Source organism: Mastigoproctus giganteus, chromosome 12, assembly GCF_048544385.1.
Source record: "Mastigoproctus giganteus isolate SK-2022 chromosome 12, ASM4854438v1, whole genome shotgun sequence".
Classification (NCBI taxonomy): domain Eukaryota; kingdom Metazoa; phylum Arthropoda; class Arachnida; order Uropygi; family Thelyphonidae; genus Mastigoproctus; species Mastigoproctus giganteus.
Window position 1 is genome coordinate 11,101,926 of NC_143586.1, and position 22,270 is coordinate 11,124,195.

Consider the following 22,270-nt stretch of genomic DNA (forward strand, 5'->3'; position numbering starts at 1 on the left):
ACCCCTGCCCCACACTTTTTTTGGCTGATGCGGCATAAGCTCATATACTTGCTTTCTTGCATCAAATGCCACTATTACTACTACTTTGGGAGCCTCTGGTTTAGACTTAAACACTGATCTGTATCTGTGCAGTAGATTATGTCAGTTTTATGGGTTTAGACTGTAAATAACTGTTATACAGTTAATTTAAATGTTTTGTACAAAAAATTAATTTATTTAAATAAAATTTGCTTTTATTTTGTTTATTTACTTTTTATTTTTATTATACATACCTCCCTTCATACAATTTCAGTCTCATTTCCAGTTGAATTTAACAATTTCTCTGCAGTTATATTCAGTATCAGTAATATTGGATGCACAGAATACAGCAATATAACAAAATATGTGATTTACACAAATTCATTAAGTGCACAGGCATAGCAAAGTAACAAGGAGTTCCATCATCTTTTGAATGATATTAAAACCAAATCTCATCAAAATTATCACACTTTTTCTTGTGCTGAATTTCAGCACATTCTAAAGTATCAGGTAATGAGAAAGGAGACAATGATGCAAAATATACTTCAGAATAAAGATTGACAACAACCAAACTGCTAGTCTGACCAGACAGACTTTCAGGAATGAAAACTGTTGCAAAATGTATGCTAAGAAAGAAAAATTGGGGTATTGCTGAGAGCAACCTATAAAAGAATTTTTACCTCCTTGACATTTCTTGAGGAGTGATTTAAGATCGCTCTGTTCTTAAACTTAACTTTATATGTGAGGCTCAGCGTCAAACAGGATTTGATGTTGAGCCTCTTACTTTTACTATTTATTGATGCTGATAGTTAAAGTTCACTTTCATTGTTAGAGTAAATAATACATTAATCAGGTTCTGATTAATGGTTCCAAACAGATTAATGTATTAATCTGCTTAGACAAACTAAGCAGATGGACGGAAGCAGCCTGAATGAACAGCAACCTGGGGATTTCAAGGACTACTGGGAGTCATCATGGAACAAGTAAATACATGGGCTGTGTTTACTTGTTCCATGATGTAGTAATAGCTGCATTTATACCATTGCTAGGAGTATAGTAAATAAATAACACGTGGATACCCTTACCCCGGTAAGGGTATCCACGTGTTACAAGTCGCAACTCCGCTGAACGAGAAGTTTTTTAGCCATATTTAGCCGCTTATTGAATATTTTTTACATCAAATTATTTTTTGTAAGTAGCTTATAGACCTGGTAAGGATCGTTAGTTTATTCTGAATTGAGACAGCGAGATTTGAAAGTTAATTAATACTTAAGTGTCCATAGATTTACCGTTCGTAATTTCCCGCCCCTGTCTTTTTCATACGATCGTTATATATCGAACCTAGATAACGTTAGTATAGTATATGTTATAATATTTTCAGTGATCGGTAAAATCTATTAAACTTGTTGAACTTCATTGGCATTTAAATTGTACTTAGATTATTGGACTTAGATTACAAACGTAACATAATTAATTAATAAATAACTGATACGGAAGTTATATAAAGGGAACTCGGACATAATTAATACTTGACACTAAAAATATATATTCCGTTATAACTGTGTTGGGAGATAACTTAGGGTTATAAACTGAAATTGAAATTTTATTTAAATTAAAAGAAATCATGACTCAGACCAGAGCAGCAAAACAAAAGGCTCAAGCTAATGGAAGTGCTGTGGCTCAGAGGAGAACTGAGGGGGAAAGTTGCCTTCTGAATCACAGCCTTCTAAAATGCACAGCTTGCATGATGTTTGTGGAGCATTCAGGTACGGGACATGATATTACCATGGGGGATGTCTTTGTGTGCGCGCGCGATGCAAGGAGTGTATCGAAATCAGTCAGCAACTCAGCGTTCTTATGGGCCTATATGAGAGCTTGAAGGACAGGGTGGATGCCCTCGAAGGAACTAAATTGAGGGGCCCATCAAGCTCTCAGCTGCCCACATCAATGCCAGAGCCTGCACTTGGTCATCGCGCAACCCCCAAGGCAGAATGCGCTGGTCCCAAAGGAACTAGTAGTTGTTGGTGACTATTGTCAGGGAAACGGAGAACATGCTTTGTAAAAAGGATAGGTGGAACAGGACCAGGGTATATCTGCCAGGGGCAAAGGTTGATGACATTGTAGAGCAGATATCATCTTTTAAGGGCACAAAAGGTGATATAGTTGTACATGTTGGCACTAATGATATCAAGAGTAGGAGACTGGCAGAATTGCTTAACAAGTACAGGTCACTGTTGAAAAAAAGCCGTGAAATAGGGTTGAATTTGAAAATGTCTGCAATTCTGCCCAGACACGATAGGAGGGAGTATATGATGAGAGCCTTGTGGATCAATTTGGCCCTGGAAAGATTGTGCAAGGCTCAAGGGGTAGAATTTTTTTCAGCCTGCACTGTACTTGTTAACAGGAGAGATTGCTTCTACAGGGATGGGATACACTTAAATAGAAAGGGTGCAAGAATATTTGCTGATGCTATCGAGGCAGTGTTAGGTGGGTAGCTTGGGGGAAGACAAAGACGAATAGATTAACAGTAGCCACTGGCAGAGGTGAAAGAGATTCTTGCACTGCTTCTATTGGAATGAGCAGAAGCCTGAAAAACAAGATGCAGGATATTTCTGAGACTGCTGGGAGTCATTGCGGTACAAGTAAACACATGGGTTGTGTTAGGGTAGCTAAGAATAGAAATAGGTGCATGTATACTTGCGTGTATACCAATGCTAGGAGTTTAGTAAATAAATTTGATGAATTTGAGGTATTGCTCAAAACATCAAATGCAGATATTGTTGAGATATCAGAGACGTGGTGTCACACAGATATAAGGAATGCAGAACTGGAATTTGGGGAGTACAACGTCTACAGAGAGGATAGACTGGATAGGAAGGGAGAAGGCGTTATGCTATTAGTTAAGAAATACATAAAATCCAAGGAAGTGAAGCCAGTGGACATCGCTGGACAGTGCAGTGTCGATTCAGTTTGGTGCGACATAAGCATTGGGAGATCAAAATTGAGAGTAGGAGTGTGCTATAGGCCTAATGACTCTGATGAGTATAATAAGAAACTGTACAGGGAAATAGAGTGGGCCAGTAAATCAGAGAGTCTTATAATGGGAGATTTTAATTTCCCAGATATTGACTGGAATTTGGGGGCTGGTCACTCACACACTAGCAAGGCTTTTGTAGATTTATTGGATTATTGTTTTCTACATCAGCATGTTCGGGAGGCAACTAGAGGGAGGAATACTCTTGATTTGATTATCAGCAGCGATTCTTCATGCATTAAGAATCTGCAGATAAATGAACCACTAGGTGGCAGTGATCACAGTGTGCTGAAGTGGGATTTACTCAAAGAGGTAACTACCATTAGGGGTAAAGGGAAGGGTTATTGCTTTCGTAAAGGCAACTACGATGGACTGAGACAGTATTTAAATTCTATACAGTGGGACCAACTGATGATGTTACAAACAGCAAATGCAAAATGGGAAGCATTCAAAGAACTTATCTTGGAAGCTACTAGGCTTTACATACCAACCAAGAAATATTGTTCAAGGTTTAGGCCTAAATGGATGTCAGATGAACTGATGAGGCATATGGCAGAGAAGAAACATGCATAGGATACATACAAATTAACACATGACACAGAAGCCTATCATAGATACAAGTTGATCTGTAACCAAGTTACAAAGGAGGTTAGGCAGGCGAAGGCAGCTTACGAGAAATCTTTGGCAAGGGATGCAAAGAAAAACAGCAAAGAGTTCTTTACTTATGTAAACTCTAGAAGGAAGGGGATGAATCAGATTGGACCACTTGATATCGATGGGTCAACTGTTGATGATCCTGCTCAGGTAGCTAACAAACTAAATTAATATTTTGCATCGACATTCACACACGAGGAGTTATTTAGCGAGGGAAAAGCCAGAGGTGTATTCAACTCTAGCAGTAAGCTAGAGAATCTTGTAATAACTGAGAGTAAAGTGGAGGAGAAATTGTTGAAGATAAACACAAGAAAGGCACCCGGGGTGAATGGGATCTATCCAGTTATATTAAAGGAGGCAGCAGAGGAAATAAGTAAACCCTTAGCCATAATTATGAGAGCTTCCTTGGACTCAGGGGAGGTACCCACAGATTGGAAATGTGCAAATGTGACCCCAATTCACAAAGGAGGATCAAAGGCTGACCCAAGTAATTATAGACCTGTGAGTTTAACTTCTGTTCCAGGAAAATTAATGGAGGCACTAGTTAAAGAAGCACTGCAGGATCATTTAGACAAGACTTCAGTTATAGCTCGGACACAGCATGGTTTTGTTAAGGGGAAGTCTTGCCTGACCAATTTGATTGGATACTATGATGCAGTCACAAAGGAACTGGATGCAGCGAATAACTTTGATATTATATACTTGGATCTTAGAAAGGCTTTTGATACTGTTGCACATGGAAGACTGCTGCACAAATTGGAGCAGTGTGACATTGGAGGCAAATTGCTGCTGTGGATAAAGGGGTGGCTGAGGGGGAGAAGACAGAGAGTGGTAATCAATGGACACTGCTCGTTGTGGACTAATGTTATTAGTGGAGTCCCTCAGGGCTCAGTGTTGGGTCCATTATTGTTTTCTGTATTCATAAATGATATTGATGATGGTATATCAAGCTTAATGTCAAAGTTTGCAGACGATACAAAGGTAGACAGGGTTGTCAAGGACACTACTGACACTATGCTGCTGCAACAGGATCTGGAAAGGTTGAGCAGATGGGCTGAGAGGTGGCAAATGAAGTTTAACATTGAGAAATGTAAAGTACGACACATGGGAAACAGCAACCCCAGAGCAACGTATCAACTCTGTGGTACTACACTGACAGTGGTAGAGAATGAAAGGGACCTGGGGGGTGGTTGTGCAGGCAGATATGAAGTTCTCTGAGCAGTGCAGACGGGCTGCAAGAGTAGCTCATGGTGTATTGTCAATGATATATAGGAATTTTTCTAGCAGGGATAAGGAGGTGGTTATTCCCTTGTATAAGGCAATGGTCAGGCCACACCTAGAGTACTGTGTACAGGTCTGGAGGCCTCATTTCAAGAAGGATGTAGAGCTGCTGGAACGAGTACAGAGAAGGGCAACAAGATTAGTGAATGGAACAAAGGGGTGCTCTTACGAAGAAAGGCTTAAGTTTTGCAAATTACAGTGTCTGGAGACTAGGCACCAGCGAGGTGATCTGATAGAGGTGTATAAAGCCTTGAATGGTTTAAGCATGCTCAATGCTGATGGGATTCTTCCTCTCGCTCAGAATAATCACCTGAGAGGGCATAAATTCAAATTGAGGAAAGACAGATGTAGGATAGACGTTCGGAAATTTGCCTTTAGCCACCGGGTGGTTGGTTGGTGGAACAGACTTCCATCCCTTGTCGTGGAAGTTGATAGCCTAAATAAGTTTAAGGCTCAGCTGGACAGGTATTTTGAACGAACAGAGGGGTGAAGTGGAAGTGGTTTCTTTATTTTTTTTTTTTTTTTTGGCTGATGCTGCATAAGCTTGCTTTCTTGCATCAAATGCCTCTACTGATGCTAATGCTAAATGCTAAATTTGATGAATTTGAGGTGCTGGTCAAGACATCAAAGGAATATCTGCCTTTGATGTCCTGTTGGGATGTCAGATTTTGTGTTACAGAGATATAAGAAATGCAGAATTGGAATTTGGGGAGTACAAAATATACAGGAAGGATAGACAGGATAAAAGGGGAGGAGGGGTCATGCTGTTAGTAAAGAATCCTTAAAATCTAAGGAAGTACATCCAGTTGGCATGGATGGATAGAGCAATGTTGAGTCAGTTTAGTGCAACATAAGCACTGGAAAAGCAAATTTGAGAGTAGGAGTGTTATAGGCCTAATGACTCTGATGAGTACAATGAATAACTACAAAGAAATAATGGGCCAGTAAGTCAGATTGAATTATAATGGGGAATTTTAACTTCCCAGATATAGACTGGAACTTTTGGGTTGGTCACTCGCACGCCAGCAAGACTTTTGTGAGTTTAGCATTAGTAGAGGCATTTGATGCAAGAAAGCAAGCTTATGCAGCATCAGCCAAAAAAAAAAAAAAATAAATAAATAAAAAATAACCACTTCCACTTCACCCCTCTGTTCGTTCGAAATACCTGTCCAGCTGAGCCTTAAACTTATTTAGGCTATCAACTTCCACGACAAGGGATGGAAGTCTGTTCCACCAACCAACCACCCGCAAAGTACAATGGGTACAGTGAATAACTGTACGGAGAAATAGTGGGCCAGTAAGTTAGATTGAATTATAATGGGGGATTTTAACTTCCCAGATATAGACTGGAACTTTTGAGTTGGTCGCTCGCACACCAGCAAGACTTTTATTGGATGATTGTTTTCTGCAGCAGCATGTTCATGAGGTGACCAGAAAGAGTAATGTTCCTGATCTGATTATCAGCAGTGATTATTCGTGCATTAAGATTCTGCAGATAAAGGAACGACTAGGTGGCAGTGATCACAGTGTACTGAAGTGGGATTTACTCAAAGATGTAACTACCATCAGGGGTAAAAGGAAGGGTTTTTGTTTTTGTAAAGGTGACAATGGTCTCAAACAGTTTTTAAATTCTGTACAGTGGGATCAACTGATGATGTTGCCAATAGCAGTTCTAAATTAGATGCATTCAAGGAATTAATCTTGGTAGCTACTAGGCATTTCATGCCAACTAAGAAATACTGTTCAGGGTTTAGGCCTAAATGGATGTCAGATGAACTTATGAGACTCGTAACAAAGAAGAAAAATGCATGGGATGCATATAAATTATCAGGAGACACAAATGCCTATATGAAAAATATGATGGCTGTACGAAAAAAAAAATTTCATATAGCCAACGGATTAGGAGAGAATTAACTCGGGTTGCACTATTTGCATTTCTGGCCCTTAGGCAATTAGTTGTGCTGTGTGAATTAAGAGAGCTAAAGGGATTACCATTCTACAACTTAGTGGTACCTGGTAAAATCTATCTGACCCCCTGTCCCACACATGGAGAAGTCGTGGTGGTCAGCAGTGAGCAGATCAAGGGGTATTCCCAATGGGCTCTGGTCCAACTTATACTGCTGGTGTCCAAATGTTTCCCATACAGGGGCCATATCCAAAAAAAATTCACTTAGATTTCTTTAGTATGTTACATTTTCCCTATCTTGTTGCATGTAAAAGTAAATTGAAAATATTCAAAAATTTTATTAAGTACAATACACAATTACATTTACTGAACAAAACATTTAATGAGAAAATTTTTTTGATAATAAACAAAATTTAAAATGCTGTTTTAGTTCACTTTCAAGGCGGGCTGTAGGTTGGACATTGCTGTGAATCAACTGTAAGCGCCCCGTTTGAGAATTATGAGAGTGATTTTCTTTTATCCTGACAAATAATCATCTGTTGTTTTGCGGAAAAATCCAAATTTTTCCGTAAATTTTCCCTTTCTCTGTTTACATGGTCACGGTACCTGAATAGGCGCCTCCGTAGCCAGGTGGGCAGGAGCAGCAGTGCGTAGCACACACTTCTTGATTAGACGAGGGTTCGAGCCCATGACCACCAAATACGGAAGATGCAGAAAGGTCAGGGAATGACCACAGCATATCCCCGGAGCAATATGGCCTTAGTTGCTAATGCTCCTAAAAACCAAACAACAACAACAGTACCTGAATATCCGAATGATGCTGACATTTTGGACAGTTTCAAAAGAAAAAAAAAAAAGAAAAGAAAATATTCAAATTTAAGAACTAGTGACAATAACGATGACGAGAGAAGGAAAATGAGGACAATGAAGGTATTAAACCTTCTAAACATGAAATGTTGGCATTTGGTGAAAATGAAGTTAGAAAGAAGTTAGAAAATTGTCAATTAGATTACAGTTAAATGAAAGAGATACAATTTGTGGATTCTGGGAATACCTAATTGAAAAGATGGTTTCAGAAAAACTTTAAGCATTTGATGGATGCTCTGAGTAGGATACGAATTTCATTGAGTGAATGTGATCAAGGATTTTCACAAATGAACCTGATCACCAGCCCAACCAGAGCTTCATTGATGACAAAAAGTTTCTTCACTACTGTTTTTTTTTTTAAACTGTAGACCCACCATTGAGCCGCTTCGATCCAGCAAAATATGTCGATTCATGGCTGCTTCAGAAATGCCATTCAGCAACCAACACAAACAGTAAGAAAAGAAGTCAGCATAGTGTGTCAGATGAGAACTTAATAAAAATTTGGAATATTCTACAAAAACTTTATTATGAAATTATTTTTACTTATGTTATTTATTTTTATTATTTTTAGGGTCTGTAGTCTAATGAAGGACCCTTATAACGTCACTTGGTTGTCTGTCTGTCCATCCATCCATCTTGTCACAGCATTGTATCTCTGGAAGCACTAAACCTATCGACTTGATATTTTGCATGGCTTTGTACAAATCATGTGGGCCAACATAATACTGTATTGATCGCTGTTGACAAAATTTTTTCTGATAAGGGTACTGGGATCATCTTTCCCAAATCTTGCAGTATTGTATGGTCTAGGAATGATCCATCAGTTTTAGTAAGCAGCAGTGAGGAACCTGGTATCGTCTATCTTAATGGATGATCATAAATGGGAAACATAAATTGTCTCATCAGGCTATACAAGGTGTCTCAAAAATATTGGTACAAACATTTAGGGAAGGTAGGTAACATCTAAAGGAATGTGAATCGCATAGGAACCCATAACCCTCTCGCGAACTGATGAACCCACTGTTCATCAGTTCGCGAGAGGGAAAATTTCTGGTTTACTCATTCAAGCAGTAGTTGCCGCACGAAGAGCATGCATTGATATACGAACTGTGAGCTGGCAGACATGCACCTAGTGTATGGATTAGCAGAGGGCAATGGACGAGCCGCTCAACGAATTTATGGAGAACACTTCCCAGACAGACATGTACCGGACCACCATTTTTGCACATGTTCATCAAAATTTGTGTGATTATGGGTCATTAGAGGTAACAGGAGTAGTGCGGGCAGACCATGTTCGACGCAAACTCCCACCATGGAAGAAAGTGTGTTGAATGCTGTCCAGAATAATCCTACTACCAGCACATGTGCCGTTGCCTCTGCCTTAGGATTGTCTCGTTGCAGTGTACAGCATGTCTGGTATGATGATTCCTTACACCCTTTTAATCTCCATAGGGTTCATTTACTGCTCCCCCAAGATTATCCTGCACGTGTGGCTTTTGCGCAGTGGTTTCTCCAAGAAAGTGTTGAAGACTTGAATTTTCCAGCCTATGTTTTGATCACGAGGCTTATTTCACTCGGAAAGGCTTATTCAATCAGCACAATGCTCATGTGTAGGCTCACGACAACCCACATGGTGTGCGCCCCCATGCGGCACAACATCGCTTCGCAATAAATGTGTGGGCAGGTATGGTTGGCGACTGCTTAGTCGGCCCATACCTGTTACTATCCTGCATGAACTCCGCTAAATATCGGATCTTTCTTGAACAAGTTCTACTACGGTGCTTGATGATGTTCCAGCAAATGTGAGAAGCAACATTTGGTTTCAACATGACGGGGTGCCTGCCCATTATGGAAGGTGTGTTCGTGACCATTTGAACAGGCGTTTTGGGCGGCGATGGATTGGCCGTGGTGGACCCATTGCCTGGCCCCCACACTCACCTGATTTATCAAGCCTTGATTTCTTTCTGTGTGGGGGGCCCCTCAAATCTATTGTGTATGAATCGCCTGTGGAGAAGGAAATGGATCTTGTGGCGAGACTCGTCTGCGCTGCTGCTACTGTCAAAGAAACCCCAGGTGTGCTTGACCATGTCGGCCAATCCATGCTGCGTCGGTGTCACGCATGCATTGCGTCTCGTGGTGGAACCTTCGAGAATCTGTTGTAACATGAAATGCATCCATCTTGTACTCTATTATTAATATTATGTGAAATAAATATTTACCACTAATTACTGTCTTGTCATTTCTGCTTCTTGTGCCTCTGCTACTACTTTCCTGTGACGTTTCTGGTTATGGGTTCCTATGCAATTCACATTCCTTTAGATATTACCTACCTCCCCTAAACGTTTGTACCAATATTTTTGCGACACCCTGCATTTCGTTAGAAGTCTCTTTCCATGGTTCCTGATCTAATAGGCCACATCTTGATACTGTATACAAGTCTGGTAGACATCATATAGGAATGATGTGGAACTATTCCAATGGATGCAGAGAAGAGCAGCAAGATTAGTGAGAGGAACAAAAGGGCATTCTTATCAATAAAGACTTCAGTTCTGCAAATCGCAGTGTCTAGGCACCTATTCAAGATCCAATTGATGTGGTTAAGGTTTTGAATGAATTGAATAAGCTAAACGTTGATGGCATTTGTACTTACTCAGGCAACATATAAGAAGACATAAATTTAAATTGAGGTAGGATGGTTGTAAGATAGATTTTCAAGAAAAAAAATTCAAGGAAGAACTAGACAAACTATTAGAGGAGATGGATAGGTGATGTGGGAAGTGGTGTTTTTTTTTTTTTTTTTTGGCTGATGCTTTATAAGCTTGTTTCCTTTATCATTTTATACAGTCAGATTGATATAGTTTAATTTTCTTCAGAAATTAATGAAATATTGCAATTAGCCATGCCAATAGGGTTTGTCACTTATTGATGTAAGACCACTGGCAACCCTTCTGTGAAGAACAAACTGTATAAAGAGAAACTTTCTTCATGTTTTTCAGATAATAAAAATTTAATTTCCTTTTTTTTTAACTTTAGGTTTTAGAGGATGCCTGCAAAAAACAAGGTTATGATCCAAAGAAGTATGATATTAAGTAAGTGAACTTTTAATGGAGCTAGATTAGTAAATAATGATAATATAAGATACAGAGATGATGGGTTTAAAATAATATTCAGAGATGGTGACAAGTTTATAGTTTGGAAATTAAGCAAATAATTGAATTTTAGATGTGATCAGTAGTTCAATTGCAGATATTTAAAAAATTAATATACAAAGGGTACTAGGAAAGTTTTGCAATATGACACAACAATGAATCACAGGAAGCTGCTTGTTGAAACATGTTCATACGTGCATAGTAGCCGCCGCGCCAAGTCGATGGGTTCAGTTATTCATTAGTAGTGAGAGTGTAAAGTGCTTGCGATGGCATCGTGGTCACGAAATGAGATAAGGACAGTTTTGTGGTATAATTTCGTGCGTGGTTTAACCATAGACCAGTGCTTAGAAGAAATGACTCTTGCACTAGATGATGATTGTCCACATCGTACAACGATATTCAGGTGGTATAGAGAATTCCAAAGGGGAATTTTCACTCTGGAGGATTCTGAGAGGCCGGGAAGGCCATGAACGTCAGTTACGGAGGAAAACGTTACTGCTGTGAGGAAAATGCTTGATGAAAACAGGCGAGTGACCTACCAACAGATAGAGGATACTTTGGGCCTAAATGCACCAGCAATTCGTTCGATTCTGCAAGATCATTTGCACGTGAAGAAACTTTGTTCTCTCTGGGTGCCGCATCAACTGACTGAAGAGCAGATGACACGACGTGTGACTTGGTGCCGGGAGATGTTAAAAAAGTTTGATAAGGGACAATCTCGGTATGTGAACAACATCGTGACAGGTGACGAGACTTGGCTGTACTATTATGATCTGCCGACCAAGGCTCAAAACAAAGTTTGGGTCTTTGATGATGACGACACACCCGTAATTGTCAGAAAATCCCGATCTGTAAAGAAGAAAATGATAGTTGTATTTTTCAAATCGAGTGGAATTGTGGAACGTGTCGTTTTGGACACGCAGAAGACAGTCACAGCTAAGTGGTATACTGAACAATGCCTGCCTAAAGTCATTGGATCTATGAAGAACCTGCGGCCAAAGTCAAGAATGGACACCTGATACCTCCATCACGATAATGCTCCAGCTCACCGCGCCAAAGCCTGCACCGAATATTTGACCACGATAGGACTGAAACTTCTCGAGCACCCTCCCTACAGTCCAGACCTTGCTCCCTGCGACTTTGCACTGTTCCCGCATGTGAAAATGAAGCTAAAAGGGAGGCGGTTTTCCAGTGATGAGGACCTTCTACGGGCTTGGGACAACGAGTGTGCTTTACTCCCTAATGAAACTTGGCAGAACTGGTTTAAAGATTGGTTTGGGAGGATGGAGAGGTGTATTGAATGTAGAGGAAATTACTTTGAAAAACTTAAATAAACAAAGCTGTATTGCAAAACTTTCCTAGTACCCTTTGTATAAATATTCAGTTTACAGTAAAATTTAATTTTATTATTAACTCTATGAATATTTATTTATTTTTATGATCAAAACCTTAAGTTTATAGTTAACCTGTATGTTTTTCCTTATTTTCTTGCCTAGTCATTATTTTATCTGAAAATATATATAACATTATCTGATGTTATGTTATATATAATTTCAACCCATTTTGATTCTGATCTTAATTTTATTCATTTTTGAGTTAAATTCATTTCCACTTAAGTTCACCCTTGATAGTCTCAGCATTCTATTCAAATTCTTCTGTAGGGATGGGCATGTGATCCTGGACTTACCTGAACAATCATTCTTTTTTCTATTTTTGGCTTTTCTGAATTCCTTGTTTTATTTTCCTGAACTTAGTATTGTTTCTGAGGATATGTCGTAGTTTTTAGGGTATCCTCGGGGATCCTCATGGATTTTACACTTGCATCCTACTTTTTTTGTAATTTAAAACAATCATCCCATCATAAAATGAATTTTCATTAAATATTCTGTGCATTGCACCTTCGGTCAACACAACAGAATAAATAAAATAAATGCATTTTTATTTATTCTGCTGTAAACAAATTTATTAGTGAAAAAATAATTTTATAGTAATAAATATTTTTAAAATGTCCTAGTTTTTTCTATTTTGTCTTAGCCTTTGAATTCTTGATCTGGTAACCCTAACTTAGTAAAGAACTCACTTCCTTACTAAGTTGCTAGTTACTATTATAACCTTTGCAGAGGTTTTGCATATACCACACAGCCACATTTTCCTGCCCTATCACCAAATTTCATTTCAAATTAATGAATTCAATGAGAGTATAGTGGTTTTTGTCACTTATTTAAAGAGGTTTGGGTTTGATTCCTTTCTGTGACTAGAAGAATTTGTTCTCTTCGGTAAACTTATAGTTAACTGATGAAGGAAGTAGGTTTTCCCTCATGAGTTATTCTAGGTTTTTCAGTCTGCACAATACACAAATCTGCCTGTGATGAATACACTTGTGTAGACATAATACATAATGGTACAATATGGACTAAGTCACTGATATGCCTATATCTCAGTCTCTTCCTACAGCCTTATACATTATCTCATTTACTTGTTGTAGGGGTCACTTTTTTCCATGTAATTTTTGCTAGCTTTTCTGCTTTCAAAGTTTCATTAACGATTACTACTATTGTATTGTTTCTATTTTTATTTTATTCCTGGAATGTGTTCCTCTCTCTGCTCAGTAAGGTATTTTCTTTCTTGTTGGTGCCTCTGTAGCCAGGTGGGCGGGAGCAGTAGTGCGTCGCACACGCTTCTTGATTAGACCGGGGTTCGAGCCCGTGACCACCAAATACGGAGGATGCGGAAAGGTCAGGGAATGACCACCACACATCCCCCGAGCAATATGGCCTTATTATTATTAGCCATTTGGTGCAAGGAAGCCTGAGGCTTATGCTGCACCAGCCAAAAAAAAAAAAAAAAAAATTTCTGAATTACCCTGAGAGAGAGAGAGAGGTAGAAGGAAATAACCAAGAAAGAGAAGAATGATGATATCCAGCTCAGGACCCTGGGTGTGCCAAGCCCATACTCACCAGATGTGAGCCCTTTAGTTGCTAATGCTCCTAAAAACCAAATAACAAACAAACAATCTTTCTTGTTTTGGTTCTTAATCAGTCAGTTAATATGCACACAAATTGGAATTCTTTATTTTATGAATTATGCAGTTTATACAAAATTTACACAGTAAATTTTATTATTATATTATTTAGCTTATTTATTAAAATTTTTCTTTATATATTTAGGATTACTATAATGTATTCTGATTATTACAGAAACTGAGGACCCATTTATTGTTTTCTTTTTCTTTTGATCTTTTATGGTTGATCCAAAAAAATCATTAGGGTTAGCAGTTTACAACAGTACAATTTATGTACATATTTTGTACCATATCCATTGTACATAATATATGTTACTATTTAATGTTTGTGAATTATACAGTTGCACTGGCATTCAAAGAAAACATGATGTATTGATCTACAAGCACTATTTCCTGCATTTAATCTCTAGGAAACTTCCTGAGCAAAACTAGCATTTGTGTTGATAATGCAGTTATTATTCATAATATTTGTTTGCAATGTATAATTCACAATTGAAAAAGAAATTCTTGCTTTTTAGAAATTTTTGTAGATCGAGCTTCTGAATTTAATTATGAAGTACTCATTTGCTGGGGTGCTGATATGCATATAACACTGGGGAAATGCATGGGTATTGGTCCTGCAGCTTTCAAGCTTTAAGCACAAAAATATCCATATTGCTTATATCATGAAAATGGATGTGTTGCTGCAAATGGTTCATCACATTGATCATTTATTATTGAGAATAACAATTGTTTTATTGCATAACACAATATTTTACCTAGACCTGTTTTTCAGCAGATTAAATATAGGAAGCAGTGCCCCGAAAATCAAGTGGCATTTCGTGGTTATTTATTATTATTATTATTTTTTTTTTTTTTCAAAGTTTATTTTCCGAATTTACATGATTTGTGTTGTTTTTGTTTAATATTATTTACTTAGATAGTATGAATCAGAGCTGTAATACTCAATATGTTCTACGTTGATAATAATATTAGTAAATTAATAAGAGGAGTTTACCTCAATATAGTACGTGGAACACTTCCGTTACGGAAGTGTTCCACGTACTATATTGAGGTAAACTCCTCTTATTAATTTACTAATATTATTTACTGTATTCCAGTATGATGTTGAAGCTTTGTATCATTTTTTTCCCTGATACTGTAAGTAATGTAACAAAACATTAATTTTTCTTAAACTCCTAAAATCATTTTCAATGCCTTTCATTGTCAGGAATCTACTGTAGAATTTATGATATGAAATTCTGAATTAGTTCCATATATTCTTGTATGCACTTTCTTCCCGAGTAGAATCCCACCCTTCATCTACAATTCCTGAAACTGTACCTAGTATAGTGGAGGTTACTACCCAGATGTGAACCAACATAAACAGGGATTGAGGTATGGTATCTATACTACTCAAACAAATGCCACTCCTCTGTGCTACTAGGCAGTATTTAGTGGTAGCTGACTCTCACCAACCAGTGCAATACCATCACTTTGCTTATTGGAGGCTTGAAGTGGTGAAACTTATCTTTAGTCCCCAGAGCAAAGCCCTAGTAACCTCTATCACTTCCATCATGCAGTATGATTCATGTCTTTTGAGGTTATGATGGATATCATAGCAAGATCCAGTCTTCCTTATGTTTTGGAGGTAGAGCTTTAAAATGTTTGCAGGCTGGCTACTGGATAGTTCACGGCTGAACCTATTAGTAACTCCCAAGGAGGCATTCAGATTAGCTAGCAGTTAGTGGTGGAGGGAATCCAATTAATGTCCGATCTGATATTCCCAGTAAATTTTGCAATTTAGAATATCTTTTTGATTTTTTTCTAACAGCTTAAAATCTCTCCACTGTATGTGGAGGTGGCACACTATGGCCATAGTTGCAGATGCACCTAATAAATCCCTAAACCAACGACAACAATATATGTGGAAGAACATTGTTGAGGCCACGTTATGTAATCGAGCTGTGTATATTCTGGTTGTGTGTATGCCATGTCCAAAAATTTCATTACTTCATACGGCACATCTATTGAAAGCATTGTGAATAATTGAAACTAATAGAACAAATTTTTGTCTAAAAAAAAAAAAAAAAATCTAAACCTCCAAAACATTTCCTCATTCAATTAAGAAATATGTATTGTCTCAGTGATGTCCATTTAAACAGTCTGCCAAGCCCCACTTACTTTTCTGAGAGAATCAAAATTATTGGTTGCTTCAACCACTTCCCATCTCACTTTAATTAATCACTGTATAATTCCCCTTCTCTTCAAAGGTGGTACTTGTCATATGTCTGATCTGATATTACCAGTAAACTTAGCAATTTAGAATATCTTTTTGATTTTTTCTAAGAGCTTAAAATCTCTCTACCCTATTTGGTCAAATTTATCTGTTTCCTCTATCAATCTGCCAACTCCACTAATCATTTGGAACTCTTTTGATGGCAAAGATAAAGAAAGCCTGCACGAGAAGCACACAAAAGTTTGATGAAATTTACCGTAACGGCATTTGTATTGTTGCTCGTTCAGTAAACATGCAGTGGGTGTTATCGGTCAGGAGTAGAAATTGAATCCCATGGGAGATTGAAACCCTCCCGAACTGGAGGGGGTAACCCGACCTTTTTTCTTTAGAATCACTGATGGACTAGTGGATAAATTGTTTATTAAGAAAAAAAAAAGGCAAAGGAAGCCCGAGAAGCACGGCAAACTTCGAAAAAGTTTACCCGTGAAACTACGCTACGAATATTTTTTACAACGTCACAACTTCCAATATGACTCTGTTCGTGATTCAGTTAGTGATTCTAAAGAAAAAAGGTCAGGTTACTCCCGTCCACTTCGTTAGGGTTTCAAGCTCCCGTGGGATTCAACTTCTACTCCAGACCGATAACACCCACAGTCTGTTTACCGACTGAGCAACAATACAAATGCCGTTACGGCAAAGTACTTTTACGGGTAAATTTCATCAAACTTTTGCATGCTTCTTGTGCAGGCTTTCTTTATCTTAGCCCTTTTGACATCCTTTCTTTGAAACTTGACTTTCTCCAGTCCAATGTTTCTAAAAGGAGGTAATTTTCCTTGCCAATTTTAACATTAATAACTCCAGCTAGCTTCAATTTTGTAGTTACTTGGATCCAGCCATTATGATGTTGAGACTTTTGCAATTATTAATGAGCTCATATAGATTGTTCATTTACCTACCAGAATACATGACAATCCTAACCACACATCCAGTACTCAAGAATCTTTTCTCAGAAATGGCCCTTTCAAGTACATGGTCAAAGTGAGAGGTCGTCTAGGGACCTCAGATCACAACTTGGTTAGCATCTTCTCCAATGGAGCCTTTCTTTTGCGACTGTTCCTATCCTTGGGTTGTTTGACATTACAAGAATTTGAAATGGGGGGTAATCTGGAAGATTTCTATTCATCTTTTCATTGGTTGGATTATTTTAAAATTTCTGATGTCAATTCTTGCTCATATTGTGTCATTGAAATTATTCAGGTAGAGATATGACATTGTTTATTCCACTCTCCACTCTAAAATCTCCTCTGTCTAAACTTTGGTTTTCCAGTCGATTTGCTATGGCTATTCAATTTAAGAATGTTGTATTGCAATTGGCTTGCATAAAATCTCCAGGTTCATTTTGTGGCTATACTAAAGCTGATTCCACTGTTATTTTCCCTTCTGCTTGGAAATTTGCTCATGCTCAGCTGGTTCCTAAAAAGGGTAACAAATCCCCCATCAATTATTATACCATTGAACTTCTAAACTCTTTCTAAAGTAATTCAGAAATAAATTAACCTTTAACTCCTAAACTATTTAGAAACCTTCCATTTGATCAGTGATTGCTAGTATGCATTCCATCAATGTTGATCCACTGCTATACTATCTTATGTTACACATTTATGGATGGACAAACTCAATGGAAAATGCTTTTGATTGTTTTTTGCATAAAGGTCTTCTAAATAAGCTTCAATCTTATGGTTTTTGTCAACTGTTTTTGGTAATTGGGTAACCAATTTTTTTTGATAACACACTCTTGATGATAGATGGCTCTCTGTGTAACTTCTCCATTAATGCTGATGTTCCTGAATGGTCAGTTCTTTCTGTGTTCCTTTTGTATATTTTGTTCCATTGATTGGAAATCCTCTCTTTAGCTTTGCTGATGATAGCCCATTACATTCTTCCTTCCAGTTTGAGAAACCTCATCCTGCACACAAGCAGCTTCAACTTTTCAAATATCCACTAACAATTCCTTAAATGCTGATCTGCAGATAATTCACTAATGCTGCAAAGATAACTTTGTTAATCCTTTTAGAACTCACTTCAGTCTTATATTTCACATCACAATCCTTCTAGATCACACATATCTATTAGGTATTAACTTGACTTCTAATCTCTCTTAGCATACGCACATCACGAATATTGTTTCCTCTGTATCTAAAAAACTGGGTTTTCTCTTTTGCTCTTGCCATTACTTTTCTTCTGTACAGCTACTTAACTCTGTACAAGTCTGCCCTATCATAAAATATTGCTCCCACATTTGGGGCAGTGCTCCCCCCTAACCTTTTTCAACCTTTTTTGACTCCATTCAAAAGAGGGCAGTTAGGTTAATTAATCAGCCCATCTGTTAGTCTCTCCACTCTCTGTCTCATAGATGTTCAGTTTCTGCTGTATGCCTTTTTTATAGATACTTCCATGGGCTCTGTTCTTCTGAATTGCCTTCAATGTATCACTAATTCGCAAAGGGTGTTCAAAAGGTGGCACAAGTAACTATAGACTTGTTAGTTTAACTTGTGTTCCTAGGAAAATAAATGGAGTCACTGGTTAAAGAAGCATTGCAGGATCATCTAGACAAGACTACAGTAATAGTTAGACATAGCGTGGGTTTGTTAAAAGGAGGTCTTGTCTGACCATTTTGATTGAATATTATAATGTGGTCACAAAGGAACTGAATGCCAAAAATAATTTTGATATCATATACTTGGATTTCAGGAAAGCTTTTGATACTGTTGCACATGGAAGATTGCTGTACAAATTGGAGAGGTATGGCATTAAGTGTAAGTTCAATGTTCAATCCAAGCACGGTACTAAGTACTATAGGTTTAATACCTCTCATGTTTGGGGTTCTCATAAAAAAAAAAAAAAAAAAAAGTTGCTACAATGGATAAAGGGATGGTTGAATGGGAGACGACAGAGGGTGGTAATCAATGGACTCTTCATGAACAAATGTTATTAGTTAGGTTCCCCAGGATTCAGTGCTGGGCCCATTGTTGTTTTGTGTATTCATCAGTAATATTGATGAAGGTATATCAGGATTAATGTCCAAGTTTGCAAATGATACAAAGGTTGGCAGGGTTATTAACGACAGTAAAGACAGTATGCTACTCCAACTGGATCTAGATAAGTTGGGCAAATCGGCTGAGAAGTGGCAACCGAAGTTTAACATTGACAAATGCAAAGTACTGCATATGGGTAGCAATAACCAAAGAGAAATGTACCAACTGTGTGGTACTACACTCAGGGAAGTGGAGAGTGAAAAAGACCTGGGGGTAATTGTGCAGTCAAATATGAAGTTCACTGAGCATGGCAGGTCATGGAGTCTTGTCAATGATATATAGGAATTTTGCTAACAGTGACAGGGAGGTGATTATCCCGTTGTACAATGCAGTGGTCAGGCCACACCTAGAGTACTGTGTACAGGTCTGGAGGCCTCATTTTAGGAAGGATGTAGAGTTGCTAGAACGAGTACAAAGAAGGGCAAAAAGATTGGTGAGGGGTGCTCTTACCAAGAAAGGCTTAAGTTCTGCAAATTGCAGCATCTGAAGAGTAGGCACCTGTGAGGTGACCTGATTGAGGTGTACAAGGCCTTGAATGGTTTGAGCAGGCTCAGTGCTGATGGGATTCTTCCTCTTGCTCAGATTAAGAACCTGAGGGGGACATAGATTCTAATTGAGGAAGGACAGTTGTAGAGTAGATATGCAGAAATATGTCTTTAGTCAGTGGGTGGTTGATTGCTGGAACAGACTTCGATCTTTGGTTGTGGAAGTTGATAGCCTAAATAAATTTAAGGCTGAGCTGGACAGTATTTGGAATGAATGGAGGGGTGAAGTGGGAGGTTTTTTTTTTTTTTTTGCTGATGCTGCATAAGCTTGCTTTCTTGCTTCTCTACTAATACTAATGTGTTGGATGTTAATTGATACAAGGCAGAGAATACTTGGACAGGAATCTCCATTGGGGAAGAGAACATCACCAAGCTCAAAAGTGTTAGTTGTGTAGTTAGGATTGTGTCTTATTTATGCATATAAACAGCTATGTGTGGTCATTTGTAATAGCATAAGCTTGTAACTCTATCACAGAAAATCAAAACCAACCGAAGTTGTGAACATTAAAAGCATCAAGCAAAATCGTTAAGAAAATATAAATAATCACTGTACTGCATTGTTTTTCATAATTTAGATTAAATTTAATTTAATGATACATTAACATAGCACTGGTCATGTCCCCTTTATTGTAAAAGGGGATGGATCACTGAGACCTGACTCGTGAGAAAATTTTCTTTTTTATAGAAAAGATATTAATATTTTTGAATTCTGCCTACAGCATACTAATATAACATCTTTTCTTGATAGATTGCAGAACTTACATATGTAACATTTTAATTTTTAATGAAAAATTTAAATATTTAAAAAAACACTTTTTTTTTTTTTTTACATATTATTTATTTATATAATGCATAAATAGGAAATATGAAGAAAATATGAACTACTATTGTTTTATATAACTACACCAACCAACAATAGTAATATCAAAAAATACTTGATTTCTGTTCGACATGTTAAACAGTGGCACAAACAGCTTAACAGATTCTTTAAAGATACTGAATGTAAAATCGTGGCCAGGCCAATATGGAAATTACACACTATACTGAACAATCACTCAGTGTTTTCTTCGTTCATAACACAAATAAATGATCTGATATACAACATTTCTTGCAGTGATTGCGACTCATCTTATCAAGGTTCTACGCGGTTTTCTCGGAATTTTCATGTTAATCAACACGTGGCCTCAGTTCGTGCTTCTCGTTCAGCAGCGCCAGAATTAGCCTTTCGTGCTGTTAACGAAAAACATACTTTTTTATTTAACGAGGCCAAAATACTTAATGTCCAACTTAATTATACGAGACTATTAATTGCAGAAACCATCAAAATTAAATTACATGAGAATTCTGTTAATGTTTACCGACCATGTCCAACCTCCGATTCATGGTCTTTTACGTGCATGCGTGAAGACAAATAATCCCTATTTAAGTTCCATGCTCACCCTATTCGGTAATTTTCATTCCTGTGATCACGACATAGTCGAAAAGCATTGTCAGCTTTAGAAGGAAAATCGTTTTGTAATTTTTTACTTAATTTTTAATTGTGTTCAATTTTTTTAAATTATTTTTTTTACTGTAATGTAAGATTTTTGATATATATATATATATATATATATATATATATATGTAATATTGATAAAAATAGATAACTATTTTAATTATCATATGCCATAATCGTTCTTCGTTTGATTTTATTATTCGACTTGATGTCTCCTTTCACCCATTTTTGCATGTTGGTAGTCTGTGTTTTGGGGTCGAGTTGAGGGAACCTTAATTAACAACACTGGATGCGTTGAATCATTGGTATGTCTTTGGGTGAAAGAGGTAGTTTTATGTTCAGTTAAATTCAAGAGAGTTCTGCACTGAAGTGTTTCTATGCAAAATATTAAGGTAAATTTCTCTAAATTTTTTATAAATTACATATATGAACATGTCATTTTGAAGTTTCATTTTCTTAATGGTTTTTCTGCACTAGAAAATTCTTCTCTAAAGACCAAACATGGTTTTTAACCTATGAAGCGTTTGCTAAGTGACTTGTTGGTATTGTGTGGAGTAGGCATTAGTAGAGGCATATGATGCAAGAAAGCAAACTTATACAGCATCGGCCAAAAAAAAACACTCTTCCTTTCACCTATCCATTCCCTCCAAAGGTTTGTGCAGTTCTTTCTTGAATTTATATCAGTTATCAACATCCACAATGACAAATGGAAGTTTGTTTCAGCAATCAAGTACTCACTGGCTAAAGGCAAATTTCTGCACATCTGTTCTACAACTGTCCTTCCTAAATTTAAATTTATGTCCCCTCAGGTGCTTAATCTGAGCAAGAGGAAGAATCTCATTAGCATTGAGCTTACTCAAACCATTCAAGGCCTTATACACCGCAATCGCATCACATCTCAGATGCTGCAATTTGCAGAACTTAAGTCTTTCTTGGTAAGAGCAAAACTTTGTTGCCCTCACCAGTTTTGTTGCTCCTCTTTGTAC

General features: G+C 37.6%; 1 protein-coding gene across 1 annotated transcript in view; it reads left to right on the plus strand.

Moving 5' to 3' along the window:
• Nucleotides 1–22,270, plus strand: part of LOC150076681 (tether containing UBX domain for GLUT4) — a 328,877-nt gene that overhangs the window by 79,024 nt on the left and 227,583 nt on the right. Inside the window, exon 2 of the mRNA XM_090386552.1 lies at nucleotides 10,794–10,849. Within this exon, the coding sequence (XP_090242678.1) occupies nucleotides 10,794–10,849 (56 nt within the window). The remainder of the gene's footprint in view (nucleotides 1–10,793; nucleotides 10,850–22,270) is intronic.